We start from the raw sequence: 19520 nt of genomic DNA, 5'->3' as shown, positions 1-19520 counted from the left end.
CCGGGTCTCCAGGATCGCGCCCTGGGCCAAAGGCAGGCGCCAAACCACTGCGCCACCCAGGGATCCCTGTTTGGGTTTTTGAACTGACTTCTGAACTTATAATTTTTGACACAAAGTGGGTAATTTTTATGTAGGTGAATCTATAAGTGTTTTACACAGAGAACATTCTCTGCTGGGAGGTCAGAACCTCTCATTGACAGATTTGTTATTAAACTGGAACTCTTTCCACGGTCTGGTTGGAGTCAGACCACGGCTCATTCGGCTTCTCCCCTGGGGTCTCTGGTGGCCAACGGTAGCCCCTGGGTGACTGGAGGCAGGTGGCACCGGGCCTGGAGCTCTCCAAGTCCTCAGGAGCACGAAGCACTTTCCCGCAGGTCGGGCCAGACAGTGGCAATCCCGAGCCGAGGGGCACAGGGGCTCAGGCCTGCCAGTCCTCACACGGGGCTCCCCAAAGTTTCCTTTTTAAAAATTTTATTGAGAGAGAGAGAGCATGAGTAGGGGCACAGAGCAGAGGGAGAAGCAGATTCCCCACTGAGCAGGGAGCCCCACGCAGGATGCGATCCCAGGACCCCGGGATCATGACCTGAGCCGAAGGCAGATGCTTCACCGACTGAGGCCCCCAGGTGCCCCTCCCCAAGTTTTCCACCTACAAACTGGAACGCCCCCGCTGAGGGCCGCTCTGTGGGGCCGCCCCTCACCACTGGCGCCAATCCCACCCCCCCGCCGCCCCGGGGGGTGGGCACAGAGACAAGGACCAGGGAGTCTTTGTACTGGGGATTAGTTCACTCTGTATTAACAATTCCACACAATATTAAAACACTGCAAGAAAGTGGGTGTGGCACACCTGGAATTGTTTTTGTTGTCATTTTTTTTTTTTTTTTTAAATCAGAAATAAAAGCCACGGAACATCCAAATGGAGGTGGGATAGAACCTGCTAGAACCACAGATGGCTTCTGCGAACCGGAACCGGTCTTTGCAATGTTTGGCAATGGTTTCCACGGACAGAGAAGGAGGAGGGTGGAGTGTCCGACATATGGCTTCTTTCCCGGAGACTCCGTGGCAGGCTGGCTTTTTGTAAGTGTTTTTGACGGACGAGTGACCGTTGGTGGCCTCATTTTGGCCCGGAAACTGGCCCTGGTCACTCGCCCTCGGGGCGGGCTGACGGCCTTTCCTGCCCCCAGAGCTGAGAGGGGCCGGGCGGCGCAGAGATGGACGAGCTGCCTGGAGGCCCGGCGCCCGGAAGGACGCGGCTGGGTACATGGTGGGGACGCAGGGACACGGTGGGGATGCGGTGGGGACACGTGGGCTAGAGTCACAGGAAGAAGGGCAGCACCTTCTGCCGCCAGCGGTTCACATCCCCGGGGCCAGAGGTCACCCCCCAGTCACTCAATCCTTGGCCTGGGAGTCACCTGTGGGGAGGGGTGCACATTCTAGCTCCTTCCTGGAGTGGGGGAGGGACACCCAGGCAGGCTGTAGGAGAGAAGGGGACCCTGTGTCTCCCAGCCCTGTTTTTTGGGGGGTGTGCCCTTAATTTCCCCCCCGTGATGTGGCCTAGAGACACTGGTCTCCCCAGGCCCCTTGCCACCTCCGCTAGCTCCCGAAGGCACCGCGCACACCATGTTTCATGCGGGACACTCGCGGGGAAGCACAGGCAGGAAACGCTGTCGCGTGTGCACGGCGCTCGGGGGTCTACACTATGGACACTGGGATTTACTCTAGAAGGAAGAAAGGAGGGGTCTTTTCCTCAGCTAGAAAGACACCCAAGGTGGGCCTCTGCTGACGGCCACCCCCGGGGTCGAGGCTGGGGCCCCTGGGGAGGCAGCTGGGCAGGGGTGGCCACGTGCCTCCTCACCCTCTCTGGGCCTGGTTTACCCACACTGCTTGGCCCCGGGGCTCTGACTCGAGTTCGAGTTCATTCAGGGCTGGGGTGCTGCCGGCTGAGCCCTGAGCTAGGTTTTGGGGCCACCCGGTAGGGACACTGGGTGGGGCTGGACGCGGCACAGCTGGCGGGCAGGGGTCGGACTGAAACCAGGGCCTCGCTGGGGACCCGTGACCCAGGACCAGCCCGGGATGGTGGGGATGCGAGGGAAGGCGGGCTCCGGGGATTAAGGCTTCTTTCACAGAAGTGGCCGGACAGGGCTTGCTCTGCCAACTGCCCCTCGAGTGTTGAGTCTCGGGGTGGATTCCGCCGGCGCCCCGGCCCCCCGCTGAGCGAACGGGTTTTGTTCCGTCTTGCTGCTCTACTGGGGACAGCAAGAGGCTGACTCCCCGCCCAGTGAGAGTGGCCAGGGCATCGGGCCCTCGCAGCTTCCCCGTCCAACGGCAGGTTTGGGGAAACTGGGCTCCCCAAAGCCCCCGGTGCTCCCGGACCGGCCGGAGAGAGCTGGGAGCCGAGGAGCAAGGCTGGGCCCTGCAGCCAGCCCACATGGGGACGTCACCCGCCGGCACAGGGACACATCCCTCTCATCCCCAAACCTTAATGCTGGTGGGATCTGGGCCTTGGCACTTGCAGGGGCTCGGTGGGGGGAGCAGGAGCCTTGAGGTTGGCACGAGGACCCAGCTCCTGGCCTGTAAGGTGAGGACCCTCTTGGCGCAGGGCACACGGGTGCAAGGGTACAGGGGCAGGTGGGGGACAGGTGTGCACGGGGTCCTTCCTCTGCCTCCTGCTCCCTTAACTGTCCAGGTCAACTGTCACAGGAGCCGAGTGATCAAGGAAAAACCACGGGAGGGAAGAGCCAGGAGCTGTCTGGGTTACGCATCTCACCCCGAGGCCCTGCAGCTGCTTTCTGGAGCTTCACGCCTTTTGACCTGTCAGGCAGGGCCTCCCCGGGCTGCACTCCTGTTTGCAAAATGGCCATGGCGACGCGCAAAAAGTGGAAAAAAACAAAACACAACACGACAACCCGGCAAAGCCAAATATGACCACAGCTTCTAACTGCTCAAATGGCCGTTTCGTGCTCAAAACAAAACAGAACACAGCTGACCGTTCCAGTGACCAGGGCAGGTTGCTGGAAATCCGCTTCCCTGTGGGGTGGGGTCCCAGGAAAGGGCGGGGGGCCGCAGCGGGGCTGTCGGGTGATGTGTGCCACACAAACGCCACACAAGTGCCACACAGCAGGGCGACACTTGGCCACGCAGGGCACGCTCCACAGACAAAGCCTCCCTCCTGGCCTCTAAAATCCGCGGGTGCATTCTACACAATGTGTGGCTGCAGGCTCAGCCGCTGAGCTCGGGGCTCCGGGGTGTGGAACAACAATTGTTTAAACGGAGAGGGGACCTGTTTCCAAAACACGCCGCTGTGCCCTTCCCCCACTACCCACTTTTAGTCTGCTGAGCACAGAAGAAACAGTAAACGCACTGCAGCGTCGGCCTGGCACCAGTCTTTGCACAAACAGCCAATTGTGCGAGAATCCCCACCCGCCAGGGCGCACGGGACAGTGGCCAGGTCACCCACCTCCTTCCCTTCTCCCAGCCCGGCGCCGCTCTGGACCGCAACCCGAACGGCAACCAAGTTTCAGAAAATTGTTAGCACATCACTTGGGCATTTCTGCTGTTCCTGATGGGAAGCGGCAGAGGCACCCCCAGCGTCTTCCGGCCGGGCCTGGGAGGGCAGCGCTGCTGGGCTCGAGAATCCACCTAAGGCCGGGAGACACATTTTACCCCATCCACCGTGGGGGCTGTTCGCATTTCTTTGGGTACTGGAAGTTTTGGGACTTGAAATGTTTTGCTTGACTGTGTAGTGAATGAGGCCCTAGCTGAGAGAGACAGAGGGAGGGACACACCAGAAAACAAGGCTACAGAATAATACAGGGCTTCTTGTCCTTAAAGGGATTCTCGGAGGCGGGGACTCCGACCAGGAGGGGGTCATTCCGGGCGTGCTGCTCGCAGTAGCTCATGAGTTCTGACGAGGCTTTGGACACCTGCGTGTGGGCAGAAGGACAAGAGAGGACAGGTAAGGGCGGCTGCCACACGCACATCCGCCGCAGCCAAGACGGGAACGACCCAGTGTCCACCCACAGGTGAATGCAGACACCCAAGGCGCCCACACGCTGCCCCAGGGATGGACCCGAGCCCATGACGCTCAGGGAGGGAACCAGACACAGGAGGCCCCACCGGGTGTGCGTCCGCATGTGTGACACATCCAGGATGGGCTCCTCCACAGATGGGAAGGGGGCTCGGGTGGGTCTGGGCTGGCAGGGGTGGGGTGGGGAAGGGATGGGGCTTCTTTTTGGGGTGATAGAATGTTCTGGAACAAGATAGAGGTGGTGGTTGCAAAACACGAATGTGCCATCACTGCTGGTGATTAATTTTATGTTAGGTGTGTTTTACCACAATTTTAAAAAGATCAAAGAAGAGACCGAGTCTCCTTTAGCAGGAATAGCCCAGATTTTGGACAAAAAGGTCAGGGAGAGACGGAGGCCTCTTTAGGATTCAGACCAAGACTCCATTCCCACCCAAGACAGGAGGGCCCAGGAAGAGCATGTCTGAACCTCAGAGGGGCAGCCAGAGCTGGCTGGGGCCCGGTGACCTGGGTGAGGGAGCTGACACCTAGGGCCACCTGCATGGGGGTCCCCAGAAGAGGAGGGGGAGATGCAGGGAGGGGCCACTCAGCCCCTGGGAAGGCCAACACAGGGACATCACAGCAGAGGACACGGCCCAGGCCTGCACACCCCCCTCCAGGGTGTGCATCCAGGTGTGTGGTAGGCACCGGCCCACTCCGCTCCCTGCCAGGCTGGGCTGGGGGCTAGGTGCTGGGGTGCAGGGGTCCTGGGCCTGGGTGAAGGGGCCCCTGGGTCTCCTCTCCCATGGCGGGAACTGTCAGAGGAGCTCGGGCCCCCCCTGCTCTCCCACCTGCAAGGTGACAAGAGGAGGAGCTGCGTGGGCGTGAGAGGGTAAGACAGACAGGGGTGAGAACCTTCCTTGGGTCTGTGGTCTGGGGCCCTCCCTGTTCCCCTGAATGCCAAGGCCACCCGACTTAATCTCCAGGGCTGCCCAGTCTGCAGCCTGGCCTCTGGGTTCATCCTGGGGACACTCCTGCCCACAGACAGTGACAATTGCCACTGTCCTGTGCCTGTTGGCCGCTCCCAGGGCCACCGCCTTGGATGAGTCTGTGGAGCTTGGTTTCTAGAGTTGTATTTGGAAAGCAAGCCTCCAAAACGACAAAAATAGCCCCTGGACCCTGGAAATAACTGATGCTGTGGCTTGGGCATGTGGCCCCCTGCTCGCACCCCCGGCATCAACAGGAAGGCCCTGCCCAGAGGGCCGGGCCACAGCCGTGCCCGCCTCCCTGCCCCTCGCCAGGCCATGGCCCACTGGCCTTTCAGATGTGCCGATGTTTGTGGTTCGTGTCGCCTCAGGCGGGACTGGGGTGGGGAGGGTGGGCCCCGTCCTGCTCCCCTCCTCCCGACAACGTTCAAAGGGGCGACGGGACTCCTCCAAAACATCAAACGGGGTGGGATGAATCACGCTCTCCGCCAGGGCTGGGGCCAAACCGGCTCGCTACAGTAAAACCACTTCAACCGAGGTTTTCAAGGCTTTCTCTTTCTTCAGCCCGAAGGAATGCTTTGAATGCTCAGAGTTCTGGAACATTGAGACACCTCATGGGAGCCGCCCCCACCGACTCGGGGGGCTGCAGGAGCCCTCCTACCCGCCCACTGGGCTGGAGGTGCACTGCTTCCCACTCCCATGCACCGGGCTATCGGTCAGGTGTGAGTCTGTCTGGGAGCTGGGCTGCCCCCAGCAGGGACCAGGGAGTGGCAGGCGCTCAGAAAATCGACATCTGAACAACTCTGTGGGGTTGATGTTTGATTTTATGTGCCCACTTGGCCAGGCCACAGTACCAAAGTATTTGGCCAAACACCAGTCTAGATATCACTGGGAAGGTCATTCTTATATGAGATTAACATTTAAATTGGTTGACTTTGAGTAGAGAGATGAGCCTCTAAATGCGGGTGGGCCACATACAACCACATACAATCAGTTGAAGGCCTTCCCGGGAAAGGGAGTCTGCCTCCAAGTGGCCTTGGGGATTCAATCTGCAGTGTCAACCCTGCCCTGGGTCTCCAGCCTGCCCTGTGGGTTTCTGACTTGCCAGCCCCCACGGTCGTGTGAGCCAGTTCCTTAAAAATACCCCTTTCTCTCTGCACATCCTAGTGGCCCTGCTTCTCCGGGGAGCCTTGACTGGCCCCAGGGGTAGCCAGAGCGGGGCCAGGGCAGATGCAGAAACCACCTGGGTCTCTCCAGGGAGTCTCCCGGCCGCGTGAGAGCTGGGGCAACCACCTGTTGGAGGTGCCTCGACATCCTTTATTGAGTGGACACGGGGGTGATGAGGTGATGAGGTGACCCCTTCCTCATGTGACGAGGCCACGACTAGACCGCTGGCCCCTGCAGAACCAACGGCCCAACCGGGCACTATTGTACTTTGTTTTTGGGTCTCTGGTCCCTGATGGGTTAAGTGTCTGTGAGCGGGAACTGCTTGTCCTTTTTCTTTTTTTAGCATAAAAAGCAAACACACTTATTTCAAAAAATCCAAACAACGCAGAAGTGAAGAAAGCAGCCGGCAAAGAGCCCTGGGTCCTCCCTTCTCTGGACCACATCTCTAGCTTCTGTCTGCATCTGCTGCAAAAGGGCGCCAGGCTGAGCCTGGCAGACCAGCGGGCAGGAGACAAGAAAGCCTTCTCTGGGGCCCTTGAGGGAAGGACTCCAAGAGTTGGGGGTGGGCTCGGCCCTGCCTCTGACCCCACTGCAGTGACAAGGCACTGTGGCATGTCGGGTGGTCACAACAGCCCAGGACACAGTTTTTCGTATCAGCTGGGTCTTTCCATTGAGAAAAGGGAGGCCCAGAGAGGTTAGGGAGTAGCCCAGGGTCGCACAGCAAGGGGCACGGCTGGCACGCAGCCCCTGCTCTTGAGCCGGACCTCGGTGCATGGGGTCTCTTCCCTCCTCCACCCACGCCCGACCAGCTCACCTTGATGCGCTCGATGCCAGCTTCGATGCGGAGCTGCTCCACCAGCTTCCGGGCCTGGGCTATGTTGTTAGTGGCTGACATTGTCTGCCATCAGCTCTGGGCCCCTGTTGTTCAGAGAGCTGCGGGGGGAAGCAGATGGACATGAGCTGGCTCGTGAAGCCCCAGGCCTGGACCTGAGCGGCAGTGGCCATGTCCCTGGTTGAGGTGGGGGTGGTGGGAGGCTCAGTTGAGCTGTCTCCCACAGTCCCTGTCCTGTGCTGGTTGGGGGTAAGTGCTCCCTGGATGTGACCACCAAGCATTTCAGGACAGTCATCGACACGTGGATGACTCAGAACGGACTCATGGGGACACAGTTGCTGACCCCTGCCCTGTTCCATAGCCCCCCAGTGCCACTGACACTGAGCAGGGTCTCTCTCTGGGGGTGTCACCCTTCGATGCCAGGATGTCCCAGTTGTGATGGCCACAGACGTGCCCAGATGTGGCCAAGTTCCCTGGGGCAGAGTCGTCCGGGTGAGACTCTGGCTGTGGACCAAGGCAGATCACCTGGGAAGCACCTGTGTGCTGTGCATCCTGTGTCTGGCATCCCATCCCTTCCTTCATCAGTGAGCTCATGTGCCCAGCAAACTGTCCCAGAGAACAGCCCCCCATGTGCCAGGCACTTCTCTGAGAACCAAGCTGAGGGGGAAGCCCGTGGCTCCTGCCTGTGTGGGTGGCTGGTTCTGACTTCCCACCCCAGGCCCAGCCGTCCCTGGGACGCAGCCAAGTAGCATGACCCGGGCTCCCACAGGAGGCTGCCTGGGGCAGGGCAGGAGCACGAAGCGCTGGCTCCTGCCTCTGGCATGGGAGAGGCTTCTGGGGGTGGGAAGGGGGTCACCAGTGAGCAAAGGGAGCCCACTTGGTTTTGCAGGTTTTCCAGAGCTTTCTGACGTGCTGACGTGGCTGGGACAAATGACCACAGACTAAGGGGCTGAAAGCAGCAGAAATTTGTTCTCCCACATTCTGGAGCTTAGCTGAGATCCAGGTGGGGGCAGGGCTGGGCTCCCCCTGAGAGGGTCCAGGGAGGGTCTTCCTGCCTCTTCCAGTGGCTGCTTTGGCCAGGGTCCTTGGCGTCCCTTGGCTGTGGCCACAACACTCAGTCTCTACCTGTCCTCACATGGCCTTCTCATAAGGACACCTTCATCCAGTACCATCTCTTCTTGATTAATTGCATTTACAAAGACCCTATTTCCAGTTAAGGTCCCTGTTCTGAGGTTCTGTGGATATGAATTTGGTCACTCCTTGAGTGTAGATGGTGTGCTCAGAGCAACCACACAGCACAGGCAAATGATTCTGGATAAGCCTTCTTCCTTATCCCCAAGGAGCCCTCCGCCAATTCTCCCAGGACCGTCGCTCTGTGGAGGGGAGTGCTTGCTGCTTTTATCGACTGAAGAACACCTGGTGGCTTGCTCGCTCCCCCGCACCTTCAGGAAATGGGTGTCACGCCTAGCAGTTCATGGCAGGTCCGAGTGCCTCCCCACCTGCTCGCTCACCGAGAAGACCTATCCTTTATTGCTCCAATGATTCTGGCTTTGCTATGGTTTGGGGTGACCTATTTTCTTTCCCAAATATTTTTATTAATTTATTTTAAAATTAAATTTAAACTGCTGAGATACCTGGAGATTCACATGCAGTTGTAGGAAATAATGGAGCCCGTGTGCCCTTTGCCCGGTTTTCCCCAAGAAAATGTCTTACAAAACTGCAGTCAGCATCACGGCTGGGAGGACCGTGGGGCGCCTCCATCCATAGGATCCCTCCTGCCCCAACTCACCCCCAGGCCCCGGCGACCACTGATATGTTTTCCTTTTCCAAACTTTGGTCATTTGGGGAATGGTGTATAAGTGGAACCGAATGGCCATAACCTTTATGGGTTGGCGTTCTCCCCGCGGGGCCCAATCCTCTGGCGACACATCCAGGCTGCTGCGTTTATCGCCAGCTCTCTGCCGAGCAGTGTTCCCCGCCTGGACCGGCCGCAGTGCAGTAGTTCTACCTTTTGGCTCTCACGGATTCAGCTGCCACAAATCGTGCGCAGATTTTTGTGCAAACACAAGGCTTAATTTCTTTGAGATAAACGCTGAGGGATGTAACTGCGTGTTCAAGTTTTAGAGAAAATGCGAAGCTATTTTCCAGAACGGCTGCACCATTTTACAATGCACACCAGCAGTATATGAGGGGTCTTAATTTATTTTCATAAATCAGCTGTGCACATTTTCCCCCTGTTCCTTAAGGTGATGAAAATTCTACTTCCCCTGAGGTCTTCATTTAGTGAGGTCTAGCATAAGGGTTCTAACATGGGTGATCCTACCCCCCTGAGGATGCTGAGCTCCACGACCGGGGTGCTCCCAGCACCGAGGGGTGGGGGCCAGGGATGCTGCTCAGTCCCCACCATGCTCAGGGCCACCCCAGAGGATGACCCACCCTGATGTCTACAGCGTCCAGGCTGAGGAAGCTCCCAGGAGGACCTGCACGGGCGTCAGGGCCTGAGGTCAGGAGTCTGGAAAGACACTTAGTCGGTAATAAGCAGCACTCTGTGCTCTGTCATGGTGCAGTGTGCGCAGTCTGCCTCGTGGCCACCAGAGCCAGGGAGCTGCAGAGTAAAGGCAGGTTTCAGGTTTTCTCCCTGCCTCCCTCCCTTCCTTTCAGTTTCAATTATTTATTTAAGTAATCTCTACACCCAGTGTGGGGATCGAACTCACAACCCTGAGATCAAGAGTTGCATGCTCTTCTGACTGACCCAGTCGGGCGCCCCAGGTTTCAGATTTTCAAAAACATATTCTATTTAGCAATAAAAAAACAAAACCAAAAACATGCTGCTGATACCCACAGCACCTCGAGTGGATCTCCAGCCAGTTATGTCGAGTGAAAAAAGCCAATCCCCAGAGGTTACGTTATGTGCACTTCCATTTATAGATCATCTTTGAGATGATGGAACTGTTGGAATGGAGCATAGATTTGTGATTGTGGGGAGTGGGAGTGTAGGTGTTGGCAGGAGGGGGCTCCTTGTGGCGCTGGACACGTGGACTGCCCTGAAGGTGGCCGTGGGTTCTTGCCCCTGAACATGTGATAACCTTGCACAGAATTTCATACAAACACACAAGTAGAACAGTGGCAATGGGATAAGGTAGATGGACGGTATCAGTGTCGATGTTCTGGTTGTGATATTGGCCATACTTCCACAAATGCTACCCCTGGGGAAACAGCGAGTGATACACGAACTTTCTCTCTGATTTGTTGCAACTGCATATGAATCAAAAGTGACCTCCATAAAAGTCTCAATTAGGAAAAAAAAAAAAACCCTTCCACACTGCCTGGCTCCCTGTCCCTTCCGGCAGACATCCAGCCCCTTTTTGGGTCAGAAAAGGCCTGAGTGTGTCTGTTCTGGGAGCACAGAGCCCACGTGTGGGTTTCTAGAGGGCTCTGATTCAGCAGAGAGCTTCAAAGCAGCCACAAAACATCCAACTCAGGGAAAACTGCCCTTGGTTGGGCTTACAAATACCTAAATTACTCAGCGCTAAATATAGATGTGTACGGAGAACAAACGGGCTGGCCCCATGGTGTGTTTTCCTTGGAAGGCCGGGGAGTCCTGTTCAGCATCCACACTCAGAAGTACCCACCCAGGCCCTAGGACCCCCACACCCGTGTGGCCACCCCAAACTGTGGCCTCCCTCTGAAGCATGAAGCCCCTAAGTGTGGGTGGCTTCCTGTTCTAGGCACAGTGTCCTGAGAGGCACCCTCTGTGCTGGGTTATAACCGTGGCCCCAGAGAATGGCCAGGGATGGCTGCACTGGGGGGTGCACATGCATGTAAGTGTATGTGTGTGCATGTGCATTGCACGTGCATACATGTGCGTATGCGTGTGCGTGTATGTGTGAGCATGTACATGTGCGTGCTGAGACGCTGGGACCAGACACTGGTTGCATCACCACAGTGCATGCAGCAGACTCAAGCCTCATCCTGGCTGGTGTCATAGCCAGTCACTGACTCATGGCCCAGCCGTGGCCCCCAGGATTAGGCCAACTCTAGCAGAAGAGGCAGTGGCGCTGAGTCAGCCCAGGGAACATTCCTCACCAGTTTCTGCTCCGCAAGAAGCACGTGATGGCGCTGGGCGCTCAACCTGGCCGGACCTGCCTGGGCCCAGCAGAGACTCACCAGCCCCGGGAGCCCAGGACAGCCTTGGCAAGCTGGGGGGCAGGAGGGAGGGGGCGGGGAGGTGGGTCACAGTCCTGACTCCCGGGTCTGCCCCTGCCGAGGGGCCTGTGGGGCATGGCTTGGGGTGAGGTTCACCAGGCACTGCCTGGCCTCTGTGTCAAGGGCCAGGAAGCCACCATGCCACACATAAAGGGGCTCCTGCACAAGACTCACGTGGGAATGTGTGAAAGGCAAGGACCACTGAGCTCCCCAGCCCTGGGGTACATTGTGAAGCTCTGGTGATCATAAAGGGAGGGCCGTCACCCCCAGATGGAACAGGTCTGACATGACACACGCGGCTCCAGGGCACACAGGGTCAAACCAACCACGGGGAGGGGCAGATTTCTTCCGTGGTGGGCCACAAACACAGCAACGTGGGGAAACAGTTAGAATGGGGTCTCTCCCACCTGGCCCTGCCGACCTGGGGCCGGGTCATTCTCCATGGGGTGTCCTGGGTGTGTGTGTGGCTGAGCAGCACCCCTGGTCCCCACCCCCCCATGCCAGGAGCACCCCAGTGTGACAGCCACAGATGACCCCCCGACACCACGCAGTGTCTCTGGAGGGGCAGGATCATCCTCAGGTAAGATCCCCCAGGACACTGTGCTCTGTGACCATCTGACTGAGGTCCCAGGATGCTGCACACACTTATTGACACACCATGAGTGGGGGTGACTCACAGATGCTGGGGTTGCCTGATTTGTACCCTTTGACCCCTGGGGGTTTACTCTGGTGTCCAGCGTGAACAAGGGTCAGACTCAATTTTTTTCCCCAAATAATTAATGCAGGGTTTTTCCAGCCTGAGCACTGCGGACATTGGAGCTGGGTCGTTCTCTGGGGGGCATCCTGGATGCCATGGGGGCTGAGCAGCACCCCCCCATGCCAGGAGCAGCCCACAAATGTCCCCAGACATCACCCAGTGTCCCCAGAGGGCACAGCTGCCCCTGGTTGAGAACCACTGGATTCAGACCTTTACTTCACACCCAAAGAGATTCCATCTAAAGAGCCATAGAATAAGGAAGAAAATATACACAAGTTGGTAAAACTGCACAGGATACTTATTCTCAATCATGGAGAAGTTACGTTCTAGCAACTGAAGCAACAGAATGAATGGAGAAGATTAGCAGCTCTGATCTTAGTAAAAATATAGAATTTCACGACAAACGCCAACTAACGTGGAAACCAAGACCGCCGACCCAGGAAAGGCCAGGGCAACGCATAAGCTGACGGGCGACCCCGTTAACATGCTAATAACACTTCGGCCGGGATGTGACACAGGGACTCACTGATGCAATTCTTCTAAGAAGTAACTTCACTGGTAAAAAAATTACAAAACGGCCTCGTGAGCCACGGAGGGCAGCAGGCGGAAAGCACCACGAGCTGCCCCTTTATTTCCTCGCGACGCCAGGAAGGCCAGAGGAAGAGCACCACCTGACACACTCATTGCAGACTCCCTGGTCTGGTCACCCCGTCTCAGCCTCATAAACCGGACATCAAGGACTCCAAGGAGGTCCCCTCAAATCTCTCGCTTGAGCATTCATCACAAGGAGGGGGAGAACGTCAAAAGAAATACAAAAACTGTATACAGAGAGGTGTTTACAACTGTGTTATTTATAATAGTGAAAGCTCAGAACGAAACCACAACCTCCTGCTCTGCGACGGGGGAACGGCAAATTCATGGGATGTTTCCCAGGCGGAGCGTTACGTGGCCATTATAAACAGTACATAAAAAGGCGGAGCACCGAGGAGGCGCATTCAAACATTCAGTTATCTACCATCGTGGCAAAATATACGTGGATAAAGGCAGACAGGGAACCTCAAAGTGAGGATTTTAAGTCAGCTCTACACCCAACGTGGGGCTCGAACTCATGACCCTGCGATCAAGAGTCATATGCTCCACCCACTGAGCCAGCCCGGGGCTCTGCAAAGAGACAACTTTGTTAGTGATTGTTTTCATGACTTCCTTCGGTGAAATGCTTCCTGTTAAGGTATAATTTGCATACAGTAAACTCTGTCCTTTTGGGCACACAGTCGGGGTTTTACAAACACATCCCGTCATGCCTCTGATACCGCCGTCTGGAGGCTCTGTCACCCTAGGAAACTCCCCGTGTTGTTGCCTCCGTAGCCAGGCCCTGCAGCCCCTGATCTGCCCTCTCCTCGTCTAGTTTTGCCTCTTCCGGGAAGTCTGCAAACAGAGTCACAGTGTGCGGGGTCTGGCTCTGTTGCCTCCGCATGATGCCCTTGTGGTTTGCAGTGTTGCGGGGCCCACCAGCATTTGGCTCCTTTTCCGTGCTGTGTAGTATTCAGCTGGGGGCTGTGCTGGGGTTTGGTGGCTCACTCACCAACTCGGCGACCCCAGTGCTACTGGTCATTGTGAAGAAAGCTGCGGGGAATGTCCACACGCAGGGTTTGTGGGAGCCCACATTCCCACTCCTCCTGGGTGAACCCCAGGTGTGGGATCCCTACTTGCTTGGCAGGTGCGTGTTTAACTTTATAAGTTAAATATTTTCCAAACAGTTTCCAAAGTCACGCACTGGTTTGTACTTTGAAATAATCACAGACAGGGAGTTGCAAAAATAGTACAGGGAGTCCTGTGTGCCCTTCTTGGGTGACATCCTGTACAACTGTAGGGTAACAACAAGCCGAGACACTGAGGCTGGCCAACGCCATGCTCAGGGGTCACCAGGTCTCTCATAACTCATTCGTGAGCTGGATGGAATTTTTTCCCTACCTGTCCCTCCAGGAAGGCCTGGCCACCATCCCTGACCCAATGCCATGCCCCTTCCTCCCAAACTCTTCATGGAATTAGGCCGCCTGCCTGCAGGCCTGCCCCACGTGGCCGTAAGCCCCACAGGGCCGACGAGGTTTGGCATAAATGTTTGTTGAGTGGATGGATGGGCAGACGAAGGTGAAAAAGTGTCACCAGATCGGTGGCAGCTTTGGCAGAGAAGTCTGGGCTTAGCCTGCAAGGCTACAAGGTCGGCTGAATGCTTGTGTTGATCACATCCTAAATGTGCTTGGTCAATAGTGGGGAGTCCAGGGTCTCTTCCCACTCTGCGCCATGGAGAGTGGGGCCAGATTATTCTCTGTGATCATTCTCCCATAGCACCCGCTCCGTGCCTGGAGCACCCCTGTCGTGACAACCACAGATGTCCCCAGACACTGCCCCAGGTCCCCGGAGCAGAATTTAAGTCCTTCATCGAAGTCCTTTATCAGAAGAAACTGCAGTCAAGAGAGGCTCATTTGGACAAAATGTAAAGTTCTTTTGGAACTGAAATGGTACTGAATGAAAACAGAAGCTTCAAAAGGGGCTTAATTTTCTTAGCATCCACCGACTCCCTGTGACTAGAAGTCACATGGGGGAGCTGCCCCTTTGAACTTAACCAACCATACTTTTGAAGTGGGTGAGGCTTCAGGTGTTGGAGAGGAGAGAAGTGGGAGGGGGTGCTGAGTGGAAGGTGGCAGACCTAAATTCTGCATGGATCCCAAAGCTGTGTGACTTTGGGAAAATTGCCTCCCCTCTCTGAGCTCCAGTGAACTCTGCCATCCTCAGAGTGACACTCCCTCCATGGGTCGGGCCTGGCAAACCTCTAGGTCCTCAAGTTCCAGTGCCAAGGAACGAGGTGCCCAGAGGCTGGCAGCCATGGACGAGGCCCTCTTTGAGGCACCTGTGACAAGTGCTAACTATAAACACAGCTGCCGGAGAAATGGAACCAAGACAGGGTGCCCTGCACATCCTGTGCCCAGCAAAGGTGGACGGGCAGGTTTCCTGGAAGCTATTGAGAAATCCTGCTTCGCGTGGAGCTGCTGTGCTGAGGTGGCCACTCCCCTCAGCTGCCCAGGGGCCGGGTGGGACAGGTGTCCCAAAGCCCATCTGGCTCCAGGGAAAGCTGGGCAGTGTGAAGTTGATCAGATTAAAAATAGGACTGGATGACGATAGTGAGAGAGCCAGAAATTGAGAGCCCCAAAACAATCCATTTTCTGTTGTCTGACTTAATGCTTGCACGTCTGCGTCCCTTCTGGGCCATGCAGCAGAGGCGAGGCTGGATCCTTTCAAGCTCTGCTATGAGCCCCCAGTCCATGATGCAGGCCATGCCCTGGCTATGTCTGAGTCGTTCTGAGTGTGATCAGAGGTGCTCTGGCCTCTGGGGACCCTCAGCCACAGAGCCCACTTGCCAAGACCCCAGAGCTTTCAGGTCTCAAAAGTGGGGTGATTCCCAGTCACCTCGTTCCAAGGGACAAAGGTGGCCACCAGGTCCTGAAGGTGCAACAGGCAGTACATGTCTGGAAGTGGGTTCACGTCCCGGTTCTGCCCTGCCCCGGGTCTTAGCTTCCTCCACTGGAAAATCAGAGGGCTGTTCTAAAAGCTGAGAAGGGATCCTAGTTTGTCACCTGGTGGTTCTAAGATCCAGATGATCCATGTTAATTGCCTCCGCCTAAGGCACTTGGGTTTTTGTTTTTGTTTTTAAAGATTTTATGTATTCATTTATGAGAGACACACACACAGAGAGAAAGAGAGAGAGAGGCAGAGACACAGGCAGAGGGAGAAGCAGTCTCCATGCCGGGAGCCCAATGTGGGACTCCATCCTGGGACTCCAGGACCATGCCCTGGGTCAAAGGTGGGTGCTAAACCACTGAGCCACCCAGGGATCCTGGCACTTGGGTTTTGAATACAAACCTCCATCTGCAGGGTCTGGCTTACACCACAGTGGGCCAAGCCAATGTGGACAGGCTCTCCTGCTGAGGGCAACCAGAAAATCTGGCACATCTGCTTGAGGGTGCTGGAGGGTGATTAGTGAATAATTTGTAGCTAGGATCTGGGGGAAGACGGAAGCCCAGGAGTCTGGCTTTTGGGGTAACTTTTTTCCAGGACGGAAGGTTTGCTAAGAGGCCAAGTGACGCTTCCATCAGCCTTGCAATGCTGGCAGTACAGAGACTGAGATCCAGGGCCCTCCAAAGGGAGGGAGCTGGGCAAACTCCTCCTTGGTAGAAACTGAACAAAGCACTACAGTCTGAGCATAGGAAAAACTCAGGTGTGGGAACAACACGGGCAGATACCGTGTGTGTTTTTCTTGGGCATCTGAATGAATGGCATTTTTGGACTCGACTGTATTTTAGACGGAATTTAATTTTACTGTCACTTCTACTTTAGGTGACATTACCTGAGAAAACGCTTCCCAAATAATCATGCAAAATCATGTGGTCCTAGCATTTATTACACACACAACAGGATATGGGTAAACAGGAAGCAGGAGGGCCCTTAAAGCAACTGCAGCTGAGTGCCGAATAAACTCAGTCCTCAGTACTGGACAGAAGTGACCCTAGGTTGCTGGCAGCCCCAAATGCCAGGCACGAGTAAACAGACACCATCTCTGGTGGAAAACAACATTAGCTTAGGATTAAAATGATTTCCACAAACAAGGCTGCAAGCACAATGTCTAGCACACAGCTAGCAATAACCAGGCATACATGGAGATAAGATGCCACAAACGAAAACAAGCAGGAATAACGTTCCCGACACTGGAGTTAACCGACGCTTTAAAATAATTGTGTTGATTACATTCAAGGAGATAAACAGGTGAGATTGGCATTTTAGCAGCACTGGACACTACGGAAGAAAGAAACAGTGGACATGTGCATGATGCCAATATCTGAAACTTAAGGACTCAATGGATGGAACAGTATTATTAAGACAACTAAGGGGAACGCTGGTGAGCTGGTGGACAGGTCAGGGGAAAACATCAAGAATGAAGCAGAGATGCAGAGGGGAAGGAAAGATGGAAGAGAAGGTAAAAGACATAGAGAGAGAGCAGTAAGGCCTCGCACACATGTGAGCAGGGCTCTGGAAGGAGAAGAGGGAGGATGGAACAGTGATAACAACAGATGATTTCCCCAAACTCAGGATTAAACAAAATACTACTTTCAGCCACAGGTTCAAGAGGCCCTAAAACCTCAGGCAGGATAAACATCTTCAACAACGACAGAGAAATAGCCAGTAAACCCATGAAAAGGTGCTTCCTGATTAGTTGTCAGGGAGATACGAATGAAAACCATAACGGGAGGCTGCTTCATCAGCTCAATGGGGGCAAAAATGAAAAAGACTGGCAACTGTATATATTGGGGATGGCATGGAAATGCTAAATAAATAAATAAATAAAGTCTTTCATGAGACACACAGAGGGAGAGGCAGAAACACAGGCAGAAGGAGAAGCAGGCTCCCCGCGGGGAGCCTGATGCAGGACTCCATCCCAGGACCCTGGGATCATGACCTGGAGCTGAAGGCAAATGCTCAACCACTGAGCCACTCAGGTGCCCCATGTCACACGTTTCTGATGGGAGTGTAAAACAGTACAACTGCTCTGGAAAATGGGTTGGCAGTTTCTTAAGAGGCTAAACACATACCTAACCTATGACCCAGCAATTGTGCTCCTAGGGACCTACTCAAGATAAACAAAAACATACTTCCACAAAAGGACTTGTACGAGATGTTCATACGTCTTTATTTATAACAGCAAAAACTGGAAATGACCCAAATGCCCGCCAACAGGAGAATGAATAAACAAACTGTGCTAATTCATGCCATGAAATATGACAGCACAATGACAAAAAAAAAAAAAAAAAAAAAAGAGCCTGCAGAGGAGAGGAGTCACACGTGTGAATCTCAAAAATATTTTGTCAAGCAAAAGAAGCCAGACACCAGAAACAATCTATGTCCTGATGGAGACATCAACTTGTTGGTGTTCACAGGTATATGTTTGTCTAAATTTGCCAAGCTGTATATTTAAATCTGTTAAATCTGTTCATTTTACTGACTCTGAATCACACCTTAATAAAATCAGTTAATTACAAAGCAAGCAAGCAAACATCAGCTGCTGGAGGGAAAGGGACCAACAATTAGGCAGACTCGGTGAAAACCAGATCTGGTGAAAAGAAACATCAAGATTTAAGGTGAAATACAGACGTTTCGAGACTAATAGGAACAGACTGCCTCTGCAGCAGACTCGCCTTGTTGAGGTAGAATAAAAGGATATTAGGGAAACATGAGCCCAGATGGGAGGGAGGAAATGCATGAAGGAGTGAAGGAACCGGGACAGAACCTGACAATATAACTTGAGGGCTCTCATGGAAAACTCAACAGGGAGCAGAAGCCCCTCGAAAAGCCTTGGCGCACCACAGGAATCACGAGCCGCCAGCTCCATATTCACCTCCAACCAGTTTTTCAACAGCTGTTCTGTGTGCCGGCCTTAAAAATTTTAGAATGTTCTTTTACATTATGCTATTTTGGTCATTGTGTTCCAGGACTGCAGCCCTGGGTGCTGCTTCAGGCGGCTGCTAGTGACTTTTTCTCTGGATTGTGTGACTTCACACACAGGAGAAACGAAGTCAGCATCTGAAAACTCCATGTGCGCCGGGATCTGGCCCGGGCCAGACGGAGAGACCCAAGGCTGGCTGAGCCCAGGGGCTTCTTGGCCCGCCAGGCCCTCCCCATGCTGCCCGCAGCCTAAGGCAGACCCCTGTGCCACCCCAGCAGGGGCACCGGCTCCAGTCTGCCCCCTAGCCATCCCTCCTTCCGACAGCTAGAGCCTGACCCTCCCCTAGCAGAAACCACAAGGGGCCCCTGCTCCCTCATAGAATCGAATGCACGGTCCAAGCTTAGCACTCACTGTCCTCTGCCAGGAGTTCTTCTGCCAGCATGTCTCCTGCAACTGTGGCCCGAATGTGTCTCCCCAGATTCATGTAGAAATCCTAACCCCAAGGTGATGGTATCAGAGGTGGGGCCCTCCTGAATGGGAGCAATGCCCTTAGAAGGGGCTAAAGAGACCTGAGTTCTCTTTTTCTACCATCTGACCCCACTCTCTGAGTGTGAGTGCTCCCCAGGTAATGCAATGGGCCATTCCGGGTCTCCCTGTACAAATTCCCACGATGTGTGGGGACCTGCGCTTGCCCAGGGGATCAGTACTCCTGTCTGCCTGCCTCTCCTGAGGGCTGTCAGGTCCTTGGGGATGGGGTCGATGTCTTTCTCCAAAATATCTTTTGTCCTGGCCCCCTGAATCACCTTTCTAGGAGAAATCTCACCACATGACTTCTCTGCTTAAAACCATCCCCAAGCGAAATTTTAGAGAAACAGGACGTGTCACCCACGTGGACTCATGTGCCATGGGGCCTCCTATGTCTGGTTCCCTCCCTGAGTATCATGGACTCAGGGTGTGTCCCCCGGGCGGCACGTGGGGGTGCCTTGCTCCTGTTCAGGGCCGAGTGATATTCCATCACGTGTGCAGAATAACATTTTTAAGCAAACAGTTTTTACAACAAAAGGAAGAAAAAGGAAAGA

The 19520-nt window shown here is 54.9% G+C and overlaps 1 protein-coding gene across 2 annotated transcripts in view; it reads right to left on the bottom strand.

The window, feature by feature from the left end:
• Positions 1 to 820: 820 nt before the first annotated feature.
• The window catches only part of GNG7 (G protein subunit gamma 7), a 124346-nt gene continuing 105646 nt past the window's right edge, over positions 821 to 19520 (bottom strand). For both annotated transcript variants that reach the window (XM_077860599.1, XM_077860600.1), the window contains exons 3-4: positions 6968 to 7086; positions 821 to 3920 (exon numbers count right to left, since the gene is read on the bottom strand). In XM_077860599.1, coding sequence (XP_077716725.1) covers positions 3795 to 3920; positions 6968 to 7048 — 207 coding nt within the window. In that variant the 5' untranslated portion in view covers positions 7049 to 7086 and the 3' untranslated portion in view covers positions 821 to 3794. The remainder of the gene's footprint in view (positions 3921 to 6967; positions 7087 to 19520) is intronic.

The sequence above is a fragment of the Canis aureus genome, chromosome 19 (assembly GCF_053574225.1).
Source record: "Canis aureus isolate CA01 chromosome 19, VMU_Caureus_v.1.0, whole genome shotgun sequence".
NCBI classification, from domain to species: Eukaryota; Metazoa; Chordata; class Mammalia; order Carnivora; family Canidae; genus Canis; species Canis aureus.
Note: the sequence above shows the minus strand (reverse complement) of the source record. Positions and strands in the feature narration are given on the sequence as shown.